At 41.5% G+C, this 25,008-nt stretch overlaps 2 protein-coding genes across 3 annotated transcripts in view; one reads left to right on the top strand and one right to left on the bottom strand.

Annotated features, from left to right (window-relative positions):
• Window positions 1–1,116: 1,116 nt before the first annotated feature.
• On the top strand, window positions 1,117–8,719 carry prs27 (Serine protease 27). 2 transcript variants are annotated; one of them, NM_001146399.1, is given in 7 exon segments: window positions 1,214–1,302; window positions 5,358–5,378; window positions 5,509–5,659; window positions 7,154–7,406; window positions 7,596–7,744; window positions 8,070–8,304; window positions 8,307–8,708. In NM_001146399.1, coding segments are annotated over 5 exon segments (801 nt in total). In that variant the 5' UTR covers window positions 1,214–1,302; window positions 5,358–5,378; window positions 5,509–5,575; the 3' UTR covers window positions 8,387–8,708.
• Window positions 8,720–13,559: 4,840 nt separating this feature from the next.
• Window positions 13,560–25,008, bottom strand: part of LOC106607731 (heparan sulfate glucosamine 3-O-sulfotransferase 5) — a 67,702-nt gene continuing 56,253 nt past the window's right edge. Inside the window, exons 2-3 of the mRNA XM_014205000.3 lie at window positions 14,739–14,880; window positions 13,560–14,627 (exon numbers count right to left, since the gene is read on the bottom strand). Coding sequence (XP_014060475.1) covers window positions 13,694–14,627; window positions 14,739–14,845 — 1,041 coding nt within the window. The 5' untranslated portion in view covers window positions 14,846–14,880 and the 3' untranslated portion in view covers window positions 13,560–13,693. The remainder of the gene's footprint in view (window positions 14,628–14,738; window positions 14,881–25,008) is intronic.

Below are 25,008 nucleotides of genomic sequence, written 5' to 3'. Positions count from 1 at the left end.
GAAGATTGAAATTGGTTACATTTCTACCTCCATCTTAACAGCCTATGATGTGTTAGACCTGGGATATCGTTCAAATAAAAGCAGCCTGCTTTCATTCCTCCCTATTCAGCGATTTCAAAAGGTTGGATTTGGTAAAAACCAAAAGGGTCAAATCAAATCCAGTCATCCACAGATCAGTGTTTATCTCAAAAAAAGGAAGAAAAGAAACTAGGGTGGACGCAAGCATGGAAAGAAGGTTGTACTTAAAAGTATTCTAAGTACCTCTGTTTTGAATTTATAAGTTTGCTGGTTGGTCCAGGACTCTTGTGGTCTGCCCCCGAGAAGGGAGGCACTGCCTCAAAAATGAGTCTCTCTGGGGATAAAGAGAAGGGGGGTGGCATTCTCTTTAAAATGTGATAGAGGGGGGCGCTGCCTCTAAAATTAGTCTCTCTGGGATAGAGAGGAAGGGGCACTACCTCTAAAACAAGTCACTCTAGATGACATGACGCCAACAGCAAAGCTATGAGGTAGGACACAAGGGTGTGTGTGTGAGTGAGTGAGTGAGTGAGTGAGTGAGTGAGTGAGTGAGTGAGTGAGTGAGTGAGTGAGTGAGTGAGTGAGTGAGTGAGTGAGTGAGTGAGTGAGGGCAGGTGCATTCACACAGGTGTGGTTTTCTGAGTTAATTAAGCTATTAACATCCAATCATGGTTAGGGTCCTGTATAAAAATGCCGGTTGCCCATTATTTTGGCTACAATGGATAGAGGAAGAAATTGCAGTGACTTTGAAAGGGTGGTCTCAAAGGGGCATAGGGGGTTTAAAGAGTGTGTGTAGGTATGTATGTTTACTCTTTAATTGTAAGGATGATAGAATTACAAATACAGGATTTTAATTTAACTGAGAATAATTGAAAATTAAGAGTGCTGAATGAGGCAAAGCAGGGGAGGACATACGCACATAGAGGAAGAGTGAGAGAGAGACAGAGAGAGAGAGAAGACCAATGACATGTGTCACGAGGTATGCGTCACACCCTGACTCAACAATACAAGCTATTACCTACCTATGTAAATACCACAGGAGACTGAGGACGGCTCATAATAATGTCAGACATGGAGCTAATGGAATGGAATGCGTCAGTGTGGTGAGCCATTACCACAGCCCATCCTCCTCAATTAAGGTACCACCAACCTCCTGTGGTACATACCTCCTCCTTCAACCAAAGGTATTTTAAAGACAGGACACACACAAAGCCGTAGCAGCTGATAGGATGGAGTCGGGGTGGGCATTGTGTGCTGTTGTAGTAGCGTTGACCTGCATGGGAAAAGGTAATTGAGAATTAATATTATTATAGACCAGCATTCCACTTTGAGTTACTTTAATACATTTAGAGAAAACTCACCAAGTTCACACTTTACTATGAAGTATTGTACATTTCCAAGTAAATTATCTTACAGTTTGACTAGATTCCTATATAGACAGAGATTGGGTTCTTTCCCAAATGAATAAAGGAAAGTTTAGACTGCATTAAAACGGTGCATATGTTTGATATCACTGCTTTTACAGTATATTATAGGACCATAATCTATTTTGGTCCGTGTTTATATTTGTTTTTGTAATGATTACTGCCTCAGTTATCTATGATTAGTAATTGAAATTGTACATGTCTTTTGAAATGATGTAATCATTCTTCTACTGAACCTTTCAGTGTAATACATGTCTTGCACATGACACCACTTTCATCGATAATTAATATGATAGCCAAAACATTCTTCACAGGACTGTCCCAAGTGATATTACTGTTTAACAAAAACAAAGTGGTTTCCACGCTGACTAAATCAAAGATTCTCACTCAAACTACCGTTATATCTACTTCTTATTATTAAAAGACAACAATACATACATACTTTAAATTGAACCTTTATTTAACTAGGCAAGTCAGTTAAGAACAAATGCTTATTTACAATGATGACCTACCCCGGAAGAGCTGGGCCAATTGTGCGCTGCCCTATGGGACTCCCAATCCCAATTGTGATACAGCCTGGATCAACAATAGACTAGTCTAACCAGATCACATTTCTGTTGTTCACTGTTGAGTTTCACCCACTTGACACAGTGATACTGTTTAGATGTTAAATCAAATCAAGTTTTATTTGTCACATGCTCCGAATACAACAGGTGTAGACCTTACAGTGAAATGCTTACTTACAAGGCCTTAACCAACAATGCAGTTTTAAGAAAATCCCAAAAAAAGTAAGAGATAAGAATAACAAATAATTGAAGAGCAGCAGTAAATAACAATAGCGGGGCTGTATACAGGGGGTACCGGTACAGAGTCAATGGGTCAATGTGCTTTTGGCACTGGTGTCGTGGTAATTGAGGTAATTATGTGCATGTAGGTAGAGTTATTAAAGTGGCTATGCGTAGATAATAACAGAGAGTAGCAGCATCGTGGGGGAGGGGGCAATGCAAATAGTCTGGGTAGCCATTTGATTAGCTGTTCATGAGTCTTATGGCTTGGGGGTAGAAGCTGTTTAGAAGCCTCTTGGACCTAGACTTGGTGCTCCGGTACCGCTTTCCGTGTGGTAGCAGAGAGAACAGTCTATGACTAGGGTGGCTGGAGTCTTTGACAATGTTTAGGGCCTTCCTCTGATACCGCCTGGTATAGACGTCCTGGATGACAGGAAGCTTGGCCCCAGTGATGTACTGGGCCGTACGCACTACCCTCTGTAGTGCCTTGCGGTCGGAGGCTGTACAGTTGCCATACCAGGCAGTGAGGCAACCCGTCAGGATACTCTTGATGGTGCAGCTGTAAAACATTTTGAAGATCTGAGGACTCATGCCAAATCTTTTCAGTCTCCTGAGGGGGAATAGGTTTTGTCGTGCCCTCTTAACAACTGTCTTGGTGTGCTTGGACCATGTTAGTTTGTTGGTGATGTGGACGCCAAGGAACTTGAAGCTCTCAACCTGCTCCACTACAGCCCCGTCGATGAGAATGGGGGCATACTCGGTCCTCCTTTTCCTGTAGTCCACAATAATCTCCTTTGTTTTGAGAATGAGACTAAGAATATAACAATGGATGTTCCAAACATTAAATTCTGGAAATACCTGTTTGTTTGTCTATCGTCTTTACGCCTTTAGAAGGACATCCACTGAGCGGCACTGAATGGTGTATAAACAAAAGGGTTGATATGACAAAAACCCTACCAGCATCGAGTTACCACAAGTTTCACCTAGAGAGCCAAGTATATTCTTGCCTAGTGGGCTGTTTCTGTGACGTATTTATATGCAGTGTATGCACAGAGCCTTCGGAAAGTATTCAGACATGTTGAATTTTTCCACATTTTGTTAAGTTACAGCCTTATTCTAAAATGGATTCAATACTTTGTTCCCCTTGAGCATACTACACACAATACACTATAATGACAAAGCAAAAGCAGGTTTTTAGACATTCTTGCTAATTTATTAAAAATAAAAAACAGAAATACCTTATTTACATAAGTCAATACAGTTGAAGTCGGAAGTTTACATACACTTCGTTTGGAGTCATTAAAACTCGCTTTTGAACCACTTCACAAAATTCTTGTTAACAAACTATAGTTTTGGCAAGTCGGTTAGGACATCTACTTTGTGCATGACACAAGTAATTTTTCCAACAACTGTTTACAGACAGATTATTTCACTTATAATTCACTGTATCACAATTCCAGTGGGTCAGAAGTTTACATACACTAAGTTGACTGTGCCTTTAAACAGCTTGGAAAATTCCAGAAAATGATGTCATCACTCTAGAAGCTTCTGATAGGCTAATTGACATAATTTGAGTCAATTGGAGGTATACCTGCGGATGTATTTCAAGGCCTACCTTCAAACTCAGTGCCTCTTTGCTTGATATCATGGGAAAATCAAAAGAAATCAGCCAAGACCTCAGAAAAAAAATTGTAGACCTCCACAAGTCTGGTTCATCCTTAGGAGCAATTTTCAAACGCCTGAAGGTACCACGTTCATCTGTACAAACAATAGTAAGCAAGTATAAACACCATGGGACCACGCAGCTGTCGTACCGCACAGGAAGGAGATGCGTTCTGTCTCCTGGAGATGAATGTACTTTGGTGCGAGAAGTGTAAATCAATCTCAGAACAACAGCAAAGGACCTTGTGAAGATGCTGGAGGAAACGGGTACAAAAGTATATTTTCCCACAGTAAGTCCTATATCAACATAACCTGAAAGGCCGCTAAGCAAGGAAGAAGCCACTGCTCCAAAACTGCCATTAAAAAAGCCAGACTATGGTTTGCAACTGCACATGGGGACAAAGATCGTACATTTTGGAGAAATGTCCTCTAGTCTGATGAAACAAAAATAGAACTGTTTGGCCATAATGACCATCGTTATTTTTAGAGGGAAAAAGGGGGAGGCTTGCAAGCCGAAAAACACCATCCCAACTGTGAAGCACGGGGGTGGCAGCATCATGTTGTGGGGGTGCTTTGCTGCAGGAGGGACTGGTGCACTTCACAAAATAGATGGCATCATGAGTAGGGAAAATTATGTGGATATATTGAAGCAACATCTCAAGACATCAGTCAGGAAGTTAAAGCTTGGTCGCAAATGGGTCTTCCAAATGGACAATGAGTCTTTGTGAGTCTTTGTGTGCCTTTCCAATTCATGTCCAATCAATTGAGTTTACCACACGTGGACTCAAATCAAGTCATAAAAACATCTCAAGGATGATCAATGGAAACAGGATGCACCTGATCTCAATTTCGAGGCTCATAGCAAAGGGTCTGAATACTTATGTAAATAAGGTATTTCTGTTTTTTATTTTTAATACTTCTGCAAAAATGTCTAAACCTGTTTCCACTTTGTCATAAAGGGGTATTGTGTGTTGATTGATAAGGAAACTTTTTTTATTTAATCCATATTAGAATAAAGCTGTAACGTAACAAAATGTGGAAAAGGTTAAGGGGTCTAAACTTTCCTAATACACTGGCTATCATTTTGTAGGGCATCATTCTATTTTGATAGAGCTACACACTGTAAGATTTCCAGCTACTTAAAGGGATAGTTCAGCGATTTTACATAATTAGATATTTGTTTCCTCCCCCATTTAGCATATCTCTTTAAGCCAGAGGTATTCAAACTTTTTCAGCATCCTTAGAATCGATACATTTAGATTTATTTTCACATCAACAAACAACTTTAAATACATAAAATGTTAATCTCTTATCAAAATTAAGATAATCAATAAATACATTTTCTCAATACATTTTATTTTTCAAATTATACTTATATTTTTACTTTTTCACGCTTGAATAGTGCTTTAAGCACTGTAACCTGGTAACCGTAAACCCCTTTAATAACACCAAACCACTCTCTCTCCACCAGGTGGTCATTCACAGGCAAATGGTAAGTTGTTATTATTACATGCAACTGCAGTGCTTCATATCAGCTAGGGTATCTTCCTTAATGCTCTTTTTATACTGTGAGGGATTTTTGTGTTCAATCATGAGCTGTCTCTCCTCTGTGTCTTCTCCAGTGTGTGGCATTGCTTCTCTCAACACAAAGATTGTTGGGGGTCAGGATGCAGTTGCAGGGAGCTGGCCATGGCAGGCCAGTCTGCACAACTCCAACAGCCATTTTTGTGGAGGCTCCCTTATCAACAAAGAGTGGGTGCTGACTGCAGCTCACTGCTTCCCCAGGTAGAAAGACAACCTTACCCGTCCCCCAACCCATATATTATGTCATGGTGATATTGTAACATGTATATGCTGTCTTTGTCTATGTACTGAATTATCTATTTTAATCATGTATTAATCACTGAATTCAGAGAACTAATTCAAAGTATAATGTATTTTGGTAATTTATTTAATAAATGTAACATGATAAATGTACATGTAACTGCCAAAATACAGGACATGTCAAAATATAAAGTGTCTTAATAGGATGTTGAGCCACCAGAACAGCTTCAGTGCACCTTGACATAGATTCTACAAGTGTCTGGAACTCTTTTGGAGGGATGTGACACAATTCTTCAATGAGAAATTCCATCATTTGGAGTTTTGTTGATGGTGGTGGAAAACTAATCTCCAATAAGTGTTCAATTGGGTTGATATCTGGTGGCTGAAACACACACACAACTTTTAACCCCCTATGATCCTCTGAGACTCCTCTTCAAAGTCACTTCTAGCCATGGTAGCCAAAATAATGTGCAACTGGACGTTTTTATACATGACCCTGAAGGTTACCGTATGCTTCCCAGTCAAAACAGTTTGTGCATGTATTATGACGATGTTTTAGTTAATTTTGGTGTTCGGCAGCGTACAGGTTTATTCGGCTGTTCAAGCACACCATTTTATTTTTCTTGAGACAAGCTGAAGTTTGGTAGTGGAGGTCTACGCCCCTTCATCGGTGATTGGTCAACAGTAGGGATTCGTCAATGAAGTGTGTGTTGTCATCCAACGACTGGTTTTTATTCACATTTTTTCCTTTGAGAAATACTGCACTAAACATCTTAGTTTGATGTAAAAATGCGCGACTAAGACCTCCTCGGCCAAAAACTCAATTAATTACAGGTTTCTTGATATATCTTAGATTATTTATCTTGATTCTGACTATTTTGAGGAAGTGTTAATGTATGTTGCCACAGCGTCTCAAGAGGGACAAACAGTAACAGCATTTAAACACAGACCATCACAGAATGTGCGTTTTTTAAACCATTTCACCTGCGTTTATATTGAACGTCATCTGCGTTTACAAAATGCAGCAAGATATCTTTTCTGCTTTTTATATTTCATTTTCTGCTTGAAAAATACAAAATCCTGCGTTAATGCGGCCCCTGGTGATGGGATGTTAATTGCTTAATTGACTCAGGAACCAAACCTGTGTGGAAGCACCTGCTTTCAATTGACTTTGTAGCCCTCATTTATTCAAGTGTTTCCTTTATTTTGGCAGTTACCTGTATGTGCTTGCTAGTTTGTACTGTACTTGTTTTTTAAAGTACAGTATTAATGGTTGTCAAATAAGTTGTAGGAGTGGTAATGACTCCAGTGAGGTGACATTATCTCTCTAAAATACATCACTGAATTGTGCAAACGGCATCAGCAAGCACACTAATAGTCTAATAATGACATTAATAATAGTTAGTCTCAACTCTCTTCATTCTCAGTACCAGCACGTCCGGCCTGCTTGTCTACCTGGGCCGGCAGAATCAGCAAAGCATCAACTCCAACGAGGTATCCCAAATGGTCTCTCAGATCATCCGCCACCCGAACTACGACAGTACAACCAGCGACAATGACATATGTTTGCTGAAGCTCTCATCACCCGTCACCTTCACTGACTACATCCAGCCGGTCTGCCTGGCAGCAGTGGACAGCACCTACTACACTGGCACTACTAGCTGGGTCACTGGATGGGGCAATATCAATAGTGATGGTGAGATCTGATGGTCCCGATGCTGACTTTGCATTGACAAGCCATACATACCCTTTATGTACCTGTACATATATCCACTTTTTTGCAAGTAAATGTTGTTCCAATACAGTTGGAGCAGACCACGAAAGGATCAGAAATGTATACAACAGAATATCAGCAAAAGTTGATTTCATGGTCTCTCCTCCTCAGTGCCCCTTCCCTCACCCGGGACCCTACAGGAGGTGACTGTGCCAGTAGTGGGGAACAGGGAGTGTAGCTGTCTCTATACTGGATTTAGTTCAATCACAAACAACATGATCTGTGCTGGTCTACTGAGCGGAGGACGAGATTCCTGTCAGGTGATGCATGGCTGTGTTTCATTCCAAATAGTTGCAGAGCCAAAGCTGCAGTTTAGCTGCAGTTTGCAGAGCTATTATTCAATGACAAGAAAGAGATGATCATGAATCAAACTCATGAGAACTTCTAATGGTAATTTCATTGTTCACTGACCCTGATGATTAACCTGGTGGCTCAGTTGGTAGAGCATGGCACTTGCAATGTCAGGGTTGTGGGTTTGATTCCCACAGGGGACCAGTATGAATAAAGTATGCACTCAGTACTGTAAGTCGCTCTGGATAAGAGCGTCTGCTAAGTTACTAAACTGTAAAATGTATCCCTCTACAGGGGGACTCCGGGGGGCCAATGGTGAGCGAACAGGGTCAGGTCTGGATCCAGTCTGGGGTTGTGAGTTTCGGACAAGGCTGTGCCGCAGCAAATTTCCCAGGAGTGTACACCAGAGTGTCCCAGTACCAGACCTGGATCAACAGCCAGATCAGCACTGACCAGCCAGGCTTTGTCACCTTCTCCTCCAGTGGGACTGACTCTGACCTCAATGTCACCTGTAATGCACTGTCCACTGGGACCACACTCGTCTCCCTCTCTCCTATTCTCTTCTCTCTCTATCTCTTCTAATAGAGGAGACACTAAAAGTGGATGCTTAAATGTACTCACTGTATGTGAGAAGTACTGGAATAGTATGTTTATACACTGAACAAAAACTGATGGGTTTAATTTAATATGAATCTACTGTATCTACTAATACTTGTTGATTGTGATGTAAGTCATTAAGTTGGAGAGCAAATGTAATCCCATAGCACAATGACATTTGGTTGTTTATTAGAGCTCAGTTTATGATTGTTTGCAGATATGCTTAGCGATCACACTTCATAATTAAATTGAGAAAAAAAGTTTTATTCATTAAGTTATGTATATTTGTCTATCTTGAATATACTGTATCTGCAAATAAATACACTATTTACAGTGAACTACAGCTATTTACCATTGAGCTGAGAATGTCTCTCAACAATCTCCTATCATGTAATGGTGGGCAGGCAGGTAACTACCATCAGTCTGCCCACTTCCTCTAGCGCAGAATGTTAACAGACTGATATAAATTCCAGGGGTGCCTTTATATAGACCAAGACCATAGCAAATAGTTGCGATACCGTTTACGCCAATGGGAAAATGTTTCGCAAAGAAAACGAGTTTCTCGTGGACAAATTCAGGTAGGTCCCTAACAAACCGTTCTGTTGGCTTCCATTTGGTTTGTTTGGTTCCTAATGAATAGACCCCAGTTGTTAACCCTCCTACCTGGATTGGGCCATACCAACTCACTTCTCCAGAGAGGTGACATCTCTCTAGCGACACTGAACAAAAATATAAATGCAACATGTAAAGTGTTGGTCACACGTTTCATGAGTTCAAATAAAAAATCCCAGAAATGTTCCATACACAGAAAAAGTTTATTTCTCTCATGTTTTGCACAAATTTGTTTCCATTCTTATTAGTGAGTATTTCCCACTAATCCATCCACCTGGCAGGTGTGGCATATCAAGAAGCTGGGGTTGCGAGAGAGAGCTTTCAATTTTGTGCAGATGAGGGATATACATTTGAAAATAAATTGTACATCTCATGATGAAACGGTTCCCAACCCTATACACACGCCTATGCGAACCATACTCTAAAGAAAAAACCTTATCTGTTTTATGGGCTTACTGTAAGTTGCCTATATGCAACCAAAACAGAAAGAGGAATGTGGACAGAGACCTACTAGAGCAGCACAGCCCCCTTAAGATTCTGAGCCTGCCTGGCATGGTTGGTCTTACAAAGCCAAAGCCCCCTGATGGGTGAGCATAATATACAAGGAAATTGTCAAAGCTGCTAATGAGAACCTTGACGAACATGTACCTAACCAGTGGCGATTCCGGTGGGGTACCTCCACCCAGGTAGTGGCAGGGCTGGCAACACTGGCTGCAGTAACCCATGGGGAAGGGGTCACAGTCGGACAATCAGACAGGGGGCATATTATTGTGACCATAGTGGGTCTGACTGCACAGAGATGCTTGGGAAAATGGTCACAACGGGGGACCAGTGTATGTGTGTTTCAGGGGAAGGGGGTGTATCTGATCTCCATCACCTAGGACTTGACACTGGTTAATCGAATCTCCTCAATGTTGCACATTTTGCTCAATCTTGCAAGCTTTCTCAAACAGCTGTAACTGTATATGCATTTGTAAATCAAGTCCTTTCTTGATTTGGGCTCTGGGATGTAACAACACAACCGTTGAGCATCTGAGCTTATGGTTGTTTGTCGGGGAAAGGGGTTGAGAGAGAGAGAGGGAGAGAGAGAGGGGGGGGGGTGTGTGTGTGTGCCCACATCTGTTGCTAGGTGGTAAGGATGTTAGGGACAATATAGGATGAATCACAATAATTGTTCGCTAAAATAAAAATTGCTTGACAAAAATGTAATGCAATGGCAATCCTGGTTATAGTTATAGGTAACAATCCTTTGCATGAACTGTCAACATTATTACGCATATTAATTGTTAATGATGGATATTAAGATACACAAGATTTTTTTAAATACACCGCAAGCACAATTATTAAGCAAGTGAGTATTCTGATCTTATCATTATTTCTATGCACATTTTCCAACTCCAAACCATATAAATTTGAATGCTTATTGGTTGATGGTAGGTCCTGTATAAACACTATTGCCGTGTATTCATGGATGGCAAGGGATGCCAGGCTTCCCCAAAAATGTTTAAATGTTGAATTTGAAATTGTGCTGGAATAATGGAGACAGCTCTTGTTTTCTTTGCGACTTGTGGTAACTCTGTGGTTCTAAATCCATAGACGTTTAGTGGTCCGAAAATGTGGGAAACATTAACTTGCTTGACCATGCTGTAGGTCTGTTACTGTACATGCAATATGCTTTGTGGACTTCACTGGGCATTGGTTGCTATCCGGTTTTGTGATAAAAACAAAGGTGTGGTTGAATTTATTCTGCAGTTTCTCCAATAAATGTAACTACGCACCACTACTGATAAACACAAACTCACTTCCTTGACAACTTCCTTCACAACAGCTCTGCGCTGCTCCGCCAAACGCAAGAAGTATGAATGCCGTGACTTCTGCAGAAGCCGTGTCACAGTAAATGCTGCACGTGATGTTGTCGGGCAAACCGTAATGCCCTTGACATGAACGGGTAAAAGCTGCGAAGGAGGAGCGCCCTTGTCAAATCAAACAGTAATCTTCGACACTCGATCATGTTGTCAACAAAGCAGCATGATGCATCGTTCAGAAACATACATCTCTTTTCTATAAAATTTGTTAGAATGTTATAACTAGTTTTCATTTGGGAAGGCAATAAACACCTATTTTATCAAAAGCAACCACTTTTGCATGCAAGAACACAGAATCCTACTCATTAATCTGCGTGTTTAACCTACTGTACATCACCTGTTTTGACCTAAATTCGCCGTCGGCCAAAATTGCCCACCTGGCTCACGCACCGGAGGCAGCTCGTTTCCAAAACGAATGCAACAAATGTTAACCCGGTTCACCACGGGCATTAATCGAATCCCCTCATTGAAAACGACGTTGCCGCTCATTCTGTATTTAGTCGATCAATCAGTAATCATCATGCAAAACCCTAGTCATTCTCTCCATGTAGCTAGGTATATAATATAATGTTTTCCTTCTTGCCTGACCTTGTGGATGTGTATAAAACTCATATAAGAGTCTTGGGCCTCTAATCCATGTGATGCAGATCATCTTTACACTGAACGATCTGGCAATGATACTACATTATAGAAAATAGAGCCTTTGAATGTTTTTGGTTTCCTGCACTTACTTTAATGTTTGTTGATGCTAGTCTATGCTGTGTATTAAGTTGATAAAGTAGGCTAGCATTTGTCACGTCACATTCCTCCAGTCACTAAATTATTATAAAACTTGCCCGGCTGTCATTGTCCATCCAGATTATTTTCTAGTCTCTCTTCTTACAGAGGCGTTGAGAAGAGACTAAAATAAACTTGCTCAAGAACCGTGGAGGAGATGAGGAGATGAAGGACCGTGGCATGTCATGGAAAACCATCCCCAAAAAGGCTGAAGGTCGGCAGAAATGGCACTATTTCATGGACTAAGTGTCTCTCCAAATTCTAAGCATCTTCGTTATTGCACTGAGGATGAACAACCTGCTCAGACTTTTGTGAGAGACAGGGTTTTGAGTCTATTGCCACTGCATTCCTATAAGATTCACATCATATTCAACTGCACAGCAGGTGTCATAATTTAGTCAAAACCAGTCAAAGCAAGTCAGCACTGAAGTGATGGAAATTAGACTTTGAACCATCTCAGCAGCTAGTCTGTGACTGAGCAACTGTTCCTGCAGTTCAACAGATCAGAGAACACCACTTTTTATTTTACATTGACCCTCTCATAATAAGATACATGGAAATATGTATTTGCTGAGCTGTGGGCAATTAATGAAGGTACCAGGAAATATGTTTCCAATTGTGATTTAATTCAAAATGACAGACTCAATAGAATGACCCAGTACTTACTGAGAATGAAAGCATTAAGTGTCTTTAAACCCCAAGATAAATTACGAGACAAAACAGAAAAAAAATACTCAGTTGACACATGTTTAAATGTTATTTTAATGAAATCCTTTTTTTGTTACAGAACAATACACTTATGATACAGAGTGGCTATTTGCACATAAGACAAATCTGGTAATTGTAGTAGAATAAGCATTAGATGATTTGACATGAACTAACAAATAACTTTATACAATGGCTTTTGGCCAAGGGCAATGACAAACAATTTCAATACTGGGGGGGACGGGGACAAAGTTACCACTCAAATCCCTTTTGCAACATTTAAATGCTTGACATACAAGACCACGTTTTTATCTGAGTCAGAATTTGGTGAGAAATGCTATGTTCCTATTCCCTCTTGAGAATCTCCTAGATTTCTGAGTTATATTACAGACACAAGCGCTTCATGGTAGTGGAGAACACGAATAAACCTAAAAACAACATAGAAACAAAGGTTTAAAGAATGATACTGGAATAATGTTTGAAGAATGATACTGGAATACATAAAAAAAAACAATGTTCATTGCACATATAAAACAACATCTAAATGAGAGGGAAATAAATGCATGATTATCACATTCAGAACTTGTAAGGACGTGTGGGCTTACGTCTTCGTCAAGGTTGTTTTAATATGAAACGTTGTCACACATATAGGTTTATGAATGCTTTTCAATCTGTAAAATATGTGTGTCGATGACTGACAAGTGTTCTTTTAAAAGCCGCATCGTTCTTAAAATAATCTCATGTCTATCTCACATTTGAGAGTATACCCTTCATTCAATATTGGCTGAGAGATGAACAGGTCAGTGTTTTTTGTCATGAAACCTGTTCTGGAGGCAGCTCTGCAGAGTGGTCACTAGCTGCCACAGCCACAAAGCCATAAAATCAGATTTTAAACCTAACCTTAACCCTAACCATACTGCTAACCCTAATCTTAAATAAATAATTTTTTACAATATAGCAAATTTTGACTTTGCAACTGGCCCATCTAGCGGAAATTGTTCAGTTCTGCCTCAAGGACAAGACTCATCCCAATAAATGTCAACCTGTGAGAGATAATGGCAAAATGATGAGTTCATAAATGGGGAAAAGTGTAAAACAGGTGAACTATTACACATGAAGATCAGGCGCATTAAACTGAATTGTTTTGTAACTCACAAACCATTTTTCCTCCGACCCCCTTACATATTTACAAACAAACATACATTGATTCTGTTACATATTTGGTCACATTGTCATTCTCATAGGTGTTAAATTCAATCAAAGTGCTTTTTAATATCCTTTAATATTTTTGAGGTTGACATCTTGAAAATGTCAACAGAACAACTTTAGTTAACACATTTATATAGACCTTCCCTTCGTTTCTCAGGGCCAGTTGAATGTCCTGCCAGTGATCTGATAAAACTTCTGATTGAAGGGGTGGAAGAACTTCCTCAATTTGGCCACGACCGAAGGGTCCACCTCAGGGTGGATGCGCCCCTTGCTGCCTGCCAGGCACTTGTTGAAGACAATGTTAAATCGCAGGCAGTAGAATCCCCTGGTGGCATTGAAGTACAGATTATAGTGGCTGATCCTGGACGGGAGGTTGAGGAAGCGCTCGACGAGCTGCAGCTCCGGCAACGGGTCCGTGATCAGACGGTCCCCGTCCACAATGTGGAATTGTTCCACGGGGAAGTACTTCAGCCAGCGCTCCAAGTGCTTGGTGTAAATGCTGGTCCGTACCGCCTTATACTTTGTGTTCACCTCACACGTGTTTCCGTCAATGGCCAGCTTCTCAAACTTGTGGTAGGTCTTGTTCTTGCGCTCCTTGCCCTCCAGCACCTGTGTGTAGTCTGACACAGCTCTGGTGGTGGGCTCGCGCACGATGATCAGCAGCTTGATGGAGGAGTTCATCTTGAAGATGCGTTCGGGGACCTCCTCTGTGATGAAGTAGGCGGGGCTCTTCTCAATGGTGATCTGATGGGGGAAGGAGAAGGGCATCTTCTCCCGGTACCAGTCGATGCCCCGGGCGTAGTTCTGGTCGTTGTCAAAGAAGTGGATCTCCTGCGAGGCCTTGACCACCGCCGGGTGCAGGTTGAGCATCTCCAGCAGGGCGCGCGTGCCCCCCTTGCGCACCCCGATAATGATGGCCCGGGGCAGCTGCTGAACCAGGTTGTGCAGGCGGATCTGCTCTTTGGTGGCATTGCCCTTGCGGAGCTCGTGGAGCAGACCACGCTTATACTGCAGGGTCCGGAGAGGGATCTGCTCCGGCAGGTGAGGAGGGCCCAGTCTGCTCTCTATGGGGCAAATAGGCTGCAGCCTGGAGGAGGGAAAAACACAGAAAGAGACATTCTGTACTTAACATTTAACAGGCCTTGCTTTCAGACCGAAAGCGAAATGTGTTAGCTACTATGGACACCAACCGACATACCTATCCAAGCTCCCAACCCTGGCCACTAGATAGAGGAGACTCCCGATAGCAAGGCTGCCCAGCACAAAGAGCTTCTGTCTCAGCAACGCCTGCTGTTTGAATAGCATGGCCCTCCATCAATCTTCAGGACTGCGTCTTCAGCCTGGGGACGGGAGAGCAGAGCACATAAACCACTAATCACTGGCAGTCCTAATGTTTATTAACATTCACTCAATCAAGCCTTACAAGTGATTAAGCCACCCTCACAGGATCCTGTAAAGTGCTGCATTGTCATTAGAGCAGACGTCTGCCTTCCTCAGTCATACCCACCCTTTATTTATTTCATTGTTTCTGCCAGCTAGCTCGGATCGGATTTGATCAAATGCATGACAGGCAGACCCACTCGGCGAGAGCCTCATCATGGTATCGTTTTCTTTCTTTTTTTGAAAACGGTTGAATCTGTTATAATGGTATCATTTTTCATTGAGTCCGTGTAAATGCAGAATACACAATTCTTCTACCAGACACCTTTTATTCTCACAAAAAGGGTGACAGCATAGTTTGGTCCCAGACAACCCTTCAGCTGTTAATTAAGGAATATATATTAATTAGATAGGGCCTAGATTATGATTTGGTCTCTAGATTACTGTGGCTTCAATTCAATCATAAAGTTTCTGTGGTGCTGTATGTAGCCTTTTGCAAAGGAAAACCCACAGTCTAGAATACACAAGTCGGTGCCTCATGAATGTATTCAAAACAAAAATATATACGCAACATGCAACAATTTAATTGATTTTATTGAGTTACAGTTCATATGAGGAAATCAGTCAATTTAAATAAATAAATTAGGCCTTAATCTATGGATTTCACATGACTGGGAATACAGATATGCATCTGTTGATCACAGATACCTTACAAAAATAGGCCTCACAATGGGCCTCAGGATCTCATCACAGTATCTCTGTGCATTCAAATTGCCATTGATAAAATGCAATTGTGTTCGTTGTCCATAGTTTATGCCTGCCCATAACCCCACCGCCACCATGGGGCACTCTGTTCACATTGTTGAAATCAGCAAACCGCTCGCCCACACGACGGCATACACGTGGTCTGCGGTTGTGAGGCCAGTTGGACGTACTGCCAAATTCTCTAAAACGACGTTGGAGATAGTTTATGGTAGAGAAATTAGCATTCACTTCTCTGGCAACAGCTCTGGTGGACATTCCTGCAGTCAGAATGCCAATTACATGCTCCCTCAAAACTTGAGACATCTGTGGCATTGTGTCGTGTGACAAAACTGCACGTTTTAGAGTCAACTTTTACTGTAATGATCAATCATGCTGTTTAATCAGCTTTTTTATATGCCACACCTGTCAGGTGGATGGATTATCTTGGCAAAGGAGAAACGCTCACTAAAAGGGATGTAAACACATTTGTGCACAACCAGGGGCGTTGTATGGGGGGGAGGGATTAGGACGATTCCAATTGCCTGTGACTGACAGGGGCCCTAAAAAATTATTAGAACATTAGGTACATTTCTTTCAATATTAAATTATTAACCGATCATCATTAATATTTACAAAGTACTAATAAAACTAACGGTTTCTTTTTCTTTACTTGCTTTTGGCAAAAAGTAAACATCCAGAGAGCCTCTAATATTGCCCAACCCCCCTCTATTCAGATGCAGCTCAGTCTCTTAGTCTGAAGCAACACTGATTGCTACGCAAATGGATGTTGCACCTCAATTTAGCAAGGAACACAGCCGCCAGAGGAAAAGGAAGAGATTCCACGATGAGACCTCTGAAGAGGAGACAGCTCGGGACAGTGCAGCAACGGTGTTTCCGAACACAGTGTTTTTACTGCTATGGACAACATCATAAGTGACTTGGCCACTAGGTTCCACACCACTGCAAAAATTGTAGAAGAATTTTATTCTGTTCTGAAAGTTGGGAAGATTAGTGAGGATAAAGTCCCTTCTGTGTGCCAACCACTGATCATGAAGTATTCCAGAGATCTTACACCTGAGTTTCAACATGAAGTAAGACACCTGAACACTGTATATGCTGCCACTTTCACCCTAACTTGTCCCCTCTTGGTCTCCTGAATGCAGTTTGTAAGATGCTCCTGCAAAGCATTTTTGGAGAAGTGTGCATTGCTTTACGTATATTTTGCACACTGCCTGTGACTGTTGCTGGTAGTGAGAGAGCTTTCAGTAAGCTAAAACTGATTCAAAAAACTATTTGAGGTCCACTGTGTCCCAGGACAGACTTTGCAGTCTTGCCATGTTGTCCATTAGCTAGAAAGCTGGACTTCAAAGACTTGATCAGTGACTTTGCTAGCGAGAAGGATTGGCATTGGGCTCTTGGTGAGTAAGGCTGAGAAAGGGCCAGTGATAACTGTTAAATTACATGGCTATGGAATCACTACACACATGATGCCCACAGGCTGAGAACAGGATATCTCAAAGTTTACTTTTTTTCTTTTTTCTTTATTTAACTAGGCAAGTCACTTAAGAACAAATTCTTATTTTCAACGACGGCCTAGGAACAGTGGGTTAACTGCCTTGTTCAGGGGCATAACAACAGATTTTTACCTTGTCAGCTCAGGGATTTGATCTTGCAACCTTTCGCTTACTAGTCCAACGCTCTAACCACTTGGCTACCTGCCGCCCCAATGGCTGGATTGCCATAAAATTTGTTGTGCACAATCAAGACCCCAAGTGGAAGAAACCTATTGATTTGGTGACCACTTTACCTTTCCTCTAGCGCCAAAATCAGGCCTCTTCATTTCCATTTTGTTTTACATTTCCACTTTTACAGCTGCTGATTTTCTAGTTGGTAGGTATACTTAGATCAAAAATCTGCTACGGATTTTATTATTTTGTTTGTCATATCATTCTATAGATGATAAAGCTAATTTATTTTAATTGAAGAGGTTAATATATATTTATTTTAAGTTATTCATTATTGTTAAGAGAATTCTCCGTTCAAAAATTGTACCATTAAAATTACATTTAGACTGTAAAAGATGGCCTTTAGCACATTTCTTATAGAGGGTATCAGTCTTGCATCAAATAGTGAATTCCACTGTATGCAGAATGTTGCATGCATGTCTGCACAGTGTTATATTTTCACAGCTCACTGTCAGTAAATATCGTACAGTAAATATTGGATTACAAGAGAGTTGCAAGCCTGCAAAGGTAGAGTTATTTAAAGCTTTGAATGGGTCGATTGGGTTCTGGAGGTGTGTGGTTACAGCAATTGCGCAGGGTTGGTGTGGCCTGTGGTGGTGGGGCCCAATGTGATATATTTTCATTGTGCTTATGGTCAATTTCTGGGATCTTTTATTTCAGATCATGAAACATGGGACCAACACTTTGTTGCGTTTATATTTTTGTTCAAACAGGATAGAAATTATCTCCTTTGATGTTGCAATCTCAATTTTCAACTCCGTTCATAACGTGTGCTGTGTGAAAATCATGTTGTGGCCTTCCGAGGGGCGCAACGATCTAAGGCACTGCATCGCAGTCCTAGAGGCATCACTACAGACCCAGGTTCGACCCCGGGCTGTGTCGCAGCCGGCCGTGACCGGGAGACCCATGAGGTGGTCCACAATTGACCCAGCGTCGTCCGGGTTAGGGTAGGGTTTGGCCGGCAGGGATGTCCTTGTCCCATCGCGCTCTTGCGACTCCTCGTGGGCCGGGCGCATGCACGCTGACTTCGGTCACCAGTTGTACGGTGTTTCCTCCGACACATTGGTGCGGTGTGTCAAGAAGCAGTGCGGCTCGGCAGCGTCGTGTTTCGGAGGACGCACGGGAGTTGCAGCGATGGGACAAGACTGTAACTACCAATTGGGGAAAAAAGTACAAAAATAAATCAAATAAGAAAATCACGTTGTATGAAAATAAAGCATCTCCGTATGAAGCTGCTGCATTTGAACAAAACAATAATGATCAAAGGAAACAGAACAACCTGACCTCAATCCCCTAGAACAATTACAACATGTCTGTGGTTTTTATTTCAGAAAGGAAATAAATGTAAGCAAGGTCTTTAGAGGAGTTGGGTTAAATGCGGAAGGCACAGTTCAGTTGAATGCATTCAGTTGTACAACTGACTAGTAGGTATCCCCCTTTCCCTTTCTCTGTCCAGTCCTGTGTAGAGCTTCCATAACAAGCACTGAACAGCCAATCACCAGAGATCTTACTGTTGATGCTAATTGTGTAAGATCATCAAAAACCTAATCTGTCTCAGGACATTTCCCTTGTTGTGATTAGCATACAAAAGAAAAATACCCTATCTTCATCACGTTCGACATCATTCGTTTGACCTTCAATGAAGGAAAACGAAAAACCTGTTCCTCTGTTAAACCAAGAGGGGGCAGTGTTTCATTATATAAGAATGACATCAATCTACTCACTGACATGACTGGAGTTTTTTTCCCTCATCAGTTCAGTTCTTTCATTCTGGCCCAGGTTAAGCATACTAGTGGCTGTCATTGGTTGTCAGACGTGTCGTTAAACATAAGTTATATGAGGGAGTATTAGAACACTGCTTTTCAAAGGTGGGCAGGCTATTGTCATTTGAATCGAGAGAGAGAGAGATGCAGTTTTGCAGGACTGCATCATGCTTCTGTTTGTAGGTAGGCTTTACAATAGAAAGTATTTGCAACTACTGTTATGATCAGCAAATGGAAGCCCAGTTCTCCCTAAAGAATAACCACTAACTGACCCCATCCATAGCCTTGAATATTTCCCCTGGCCCCGTGAACCGAGAGAGATCCAAGACACCAAAACCTATTAGTATATGGGTGATATCATCCCTAATACAATGTACAGGGAAGATAATATAACATATAACAGGCATGTGGAGTGGGCCTTTGACTCTTGCTGTAACTAGAAAATAAGTAATATTGCATTTTCCCTGGTCTCTAAATGGATGCTAGCCAAGCAATTGGAATTTTAGCAGTCTAACAATAAAGGAGAATAAACCCATTTAGCCAGAGGGCCAGTCCAGTCCCCTTGTTGGTGGATTCCCATTTGGAAATGAAATGTTTTTCATTAAAGGCGGTATCTCTGTGAGGCTAGGGAGCGACTCACAGATCTCCTAGAGTGCTTTCATTTCAATGGCTCTTTGATTTATACAGGGTGTCATTGGCAGAACAATGCCGGGTACTTACAATGCTGAAGTAGACTCGGTCCAAATCAATGTACTGTTTTTAAAAGTCCCGACCTCTACATTTAGAGTACATTTAATGTACTCCCTTAGAATTAAGGACGTCCCTTCTCTCCCGACTATCTTCTACGTCTTCCCTGGTAAGAGACAGCAAAGTTGAACGTACATTTGACTCTATGTAGGAATTCCATGGGAAACATATCTCTGCTACTCCCATCTCTAGTACTCTTACTAAATACTGACATATTTTAATTCCTTCTAATCGCCCTGGCTGTTGAATCCACAGTGTGAGCTTATCATGTCTGAATTAATTGCCTTTTTCACATGACCCCAGACTTATTTTAGCACTGAAAAGATGTCTGAGCGACTTCTGGTCAAATTAGTTTCAGATTAGGGTAATGTATAGTAAATTGCCTTTCAGACAAGTTTTCTTGACTCGGCCATTTGTGAAAAGCTACAGAATCCTGTTTGCGCTTATCAAGGCATGATACATTTACATTTAGGTCATCAAGAGGCCATATGGTGTTTTTTCTATGAAGCCCCCGGCATCAGCATAAACAGTCAACATTTTATTATTATATATAGCCTATAGCCTTCATAAGCTAAATTAGGAGCTCAATAGTCTCAAGCCAATCGAGTACAAGACTCACACAATGTGACCTAAATAAACCAAGATGAGCCTCAGAGATATTATTTTTGAAGGACTTGGCAGACAAAGAGAAAAGTTTGAACAATCGGCGTGTAGAGAGAGTACAGGTACCAGTGACAGAGGGAAACAAAGACTGACACATGTTCGATGCCTTTTTAAGCAGGCAGGTCCTTTGAGAGTAAATTGGAATTGTCTACACATAAACAGCAGCATCAATAGAAACGTTGAGAAGGAATCACTTTCACCTTGAGTTTTACTAGATTCTGGAAGCAAGTTTACGGCAAGTAAAATAAATGGTTTTAAGTTTCTCAATTTTACTTTTAGCAAAAGGTCTTGCTCTAACTCCGAGTCAATATGCAGTTTACCAGACAACACAAGGCATTGACATTAATGCAGGGAAGTCTAGTCTTTGTGAAAGTAATCTGTCAGCCTTTACATCAAAGCATGGATATCCATAATAATCCACTCTGATGTTTCAGTTCTCAGTTAAATAACCTTTTATTCTGTCATTTTTCCATTTTCTCTCATCTGTGCTCCTGACCTTAACTGTCTCGGCGCATCTTACCTCTTGAATGTTTATGCAAAAAGCTGGAGAGCCGGCTAGTTTGTTTCTCACATTTATTTTGACTGACATGAGTTCTGAACATACCATACCGTTAGGCTGTAAATTAAGCCTATTATATGTTATTACCACAATTTGTCCTCTACAATTGTAAATAGCATGGAGAAGCTTACATGATATTTCCCCAAGCACATTTGAACCGAGTAAATGTTGGCTATCCAAAGGCTTGATAATAACACCCATTTCCATATAGCCTATTGCATCCTATGAATGAAAAAGCCCTCATATTCATTACTGTAGCATGTGCTTATAGACATGGATACTACGTATAATCTTGTTGACTTATTAAGGTGCCCGCTATGTTCTGCTCATGATGTGTACTCTGCTACGCTGCTGTTCTAATTCTCAGAACATCGCGCTGTGGTGGTGTGCCAGAAATAGATCAGTACTGCAGTTGGTCTCAGTGGAGTTCTGAGCACATAGTAGAACACCTGATTGGCCGTTAGACAAGCCGGCGTCTCCTCTCAACCCCTCTCTGTTCCTGCCCCCCCCACCCCCCCACCCCCCAACCCCCCAGAGCCCCACAGAGCAGGACCACAAAGCTGCTGGTTCTGTCCCAAATGCCACCCTATTCCCTGTATAGTGCACTACCTTTGACCAGGCTGGTTACAACTACCTGGAAACAACGGGTTTGAATCCGTTCCATTGATTCCATTCCAGCCGTTACATTGAGCCCGTCCTCCTATAGCTCCTCTCACCAGCCTCTTCTGACCAACAGTGGCAGCGGTAGTCAGCAGCTGTGGAGTGTCACATCACATGGAAGCCATAGGAACTGTCTAGAAAGACACATTGTCCCAGATCCAAAACATGTCAGACCAATACCATTTTCTCCACTTCAAATCATCCATTTGTTAATATATAGCCTATGACTAACTACTCTCTTATTTCCACAGCCTTTCGAACTCAACAGAATTAAATGGGGGAACAGAATGTCTATGGGATGGAGAGGAACATTAAGAAACGGTAATGGTCCACACAGAGAAGTGATCTGGGGAACTATTTCCACTAGGCACATTTTTCCTCAAACAAGTCATTGTTCGCGCCCATGAGGCATGCAGCAAATTGGTATATTATATTCTGAATCATGTCCCATCTTGAGTTACGCTCATGTAATGTGACAGCTGAATATTAGACCCCAAATCCACTTACATTTGGGGCGATTACATAGAGTTGGGTGATTTACCTCCCGCCATTTATTTGTGGCACTACTGCTGACGAGGTGCCGAGCAGCCGAGTAACTACCACTAGAAATGACACAGTCTACTTGACACACATAGTCACATCGTTCTTCCATAGTGGACAGACGACTGGTATTGTGCAGTAGACAGACGGCTACTATGAACTGGTGCAAAAGACTAGTGATTTAGGCCAAAAACAAATTCCAATCCTATTCATCTGATTCGGTACACATTCATAGAAAAACTTTATTGCATTCTCTCACATTTCTAAGTGTCTGTTTGTTAATTTAAAAAAAATCCCAATGAAGTTTAATGGAGACAGACTGAGGCGCCATTGTTCCCCGTAATGCCCAGTAATGTCATTTGAGGACAACGTGGAGGGATGGAAGAGATGGGGGGGGGGGGTTTATTATAATTATAATTAATATTATCTGGATTGATCTGTATTCTTATGCACCGGGGAATGATCCTGCTGTTCTGTCGGCATCCAACCTCCATCCCGTCCTTCCATCAGCCCCTCTTAGCCATTTGTCAATTTTGTGACATTACGCCTACTTTATTTATCACCAGCACGCTGCAGTGCCTTTGTCCTGAACTCTCCTCTGGCACCAGCGTGTCTGCATGCCTCGGTCTGCCCCTGGCTGCAGCCAGCCCAGCCGCCACCCCTCACTGTACACAGAGTAGACACGCCCCCTTTCTCTCACTCACACACACACACACACACACACACACACACACACACACACACACACACACACACACACACACACACACCCCGTCCAGTGTGTCAGCTCTGACGCACCATACAGCACTGACAGTGAAAGACCATATACTGTATGTTTACTCAGTGCTGCATTCTGTCAGGGTGCTTATCTCAACATCAAAGTCAACTTAAAAGTGCTGTTCGTGTCCTTAGAGAGGATCCCACTCCTCACACTCCAGCTGCATGTGACGGACACAGCAGCGAGAGAACGATCATGTCCTACTGGGGAAAGAGACACCAGAGAAACCATAAACACTGGGATGTTATGATGTACAGATCAAAATAATCTGTCGGTGGCTGCTTTGTCTACATACTGTAAAGACCTAAGCACACAATGGAAAGCTAATAGAGTTATACACAGTGTACAAAACAATAGGAACACCTGCTCTTTCCATGACAGAATGTCCAGGTGAAAGCGATGATCCCTTATTGATGTCACTTGTTAAATCCATTTCAAATCAGTGTAGATGAAGGGTAGGAGATTGGTTAAAGAAGGATTTTTAAGCCTCGAGACAACTGAGTGTATGTGTGCCAATGTGCATGAGTGCCATGCAAGACAAAATATTTAAGTGCCTTTGAACGGGGTATGGTAGGTTACTTAGGACAGAAACGATAGGAGGGAGGTTGGTTGGGGAGGACGGGTGGGCGTATAATGTGAACATCTAGCAATCCAAAGGTTGAGTGTTTGAATTTCATCACGGACAGCTTTAGCAACTTTGCAACTGTGCAACTACTTAGCATGTTAGCTAAGCCTTCCCCTAACTTTAACCCTTTAACCTAACTCCTAACCCTAACGTTAACCCTAACCTTAATTTAACTACTTAGCTAGCATGTTACCTAACCCTAACCGTATCCCCTAGCCTAGCTAACGTTGGCCACCTAGCTAGCCTAGCTAATGTTAGCCATAACAAATTGGAATTTGTGTAATGTACATGAATGCTTTATGAAGAAAGAAGATCATGTAACACACACAAAAAGTGCATTTTTTGGTGTGCCTGTCACGAATTGCGAATAAGTAATTTGTGTCTATTTCACAATCAGCTGTAATAGTGTGTTGCAGCTAATACATCATATGGCACGTGGTTCCATCTGTATCGTTGTTTCAAGTCCAGTGGGCTCAGGCTGTTGTATTTGTATCATTTGATGGGCGTTCATCATGAGCAAAATCAGTTGTATCATTTTACTTAGTCTGTGAAAAACGTTGTTGCATAAGTATTCACCCCCTTTGTTTAGGCAAGCCTAAATTAGTTCAGAAGTAAACTATGGCTAAACAAATCACATAATAAGTTACATGGACTCATTCTGTGTGAAATAATAGGTATTGACAATACTTTTGAATGACTACCCCCTTCCTCTGTCCCCCATACATACATCTGTAAGGTCCCTCAGTCAAGTATTACATTTCAAGCACAGATTCAACTACAAAGAGCAGGGAGCTTTTCGAAAGCCTCAAGGGGCAGTAATTGGTAGATTGGTAGCAATAGCAAATCAGACATTGAATATATATTTAAGCATGGTCAAGTTAATAATTATGCTGTGGATGATGTATTAAACTACCCAGACATCAAAGATGCAGTCGTCCTTCTGAACTGAACTGCAGGACAGGAAGGAAATTGCTTAAGGATGTCACCATGAGGCCATTGGTTATTTTTAAAACCACTACAGAGTTCAATGGCTGTGATGGGAGAAAACTGAGGATGGATCAATAACATTATAGTGACTCCACAATAATGACTTAAATGGCAGAGTGAAAAGAAGAATACAACATATACTGAATAAAAATATTCCAAAACAAACCTTTTCCAGCTGAAACTCTTAACACGTTCAAAAGTGAATACTGGAACAATATTTCTAACATGGAATGGTCAGAGGCGATTTATAGAACACTAATGTCAATTTGTTTGTTAT

The sequence above is a fragment of the Salmo salar genome, chromosome 06, assembly GCF_965601325.2.
Source record: "Salmo salar chromosome 06, fSalSal1, whole genome shotgun sequence".
Lineage (NCBI taxonomy): Eukaryota > Metazoa > Chordata > Actinopteri > Salmoniformes > Salmonidae > Salmo > Salmo salar.
Note: the sequence above shows the minus strand (reverse complement) of the source record. Positions and strands in the feature narration are given on the sequence as shown.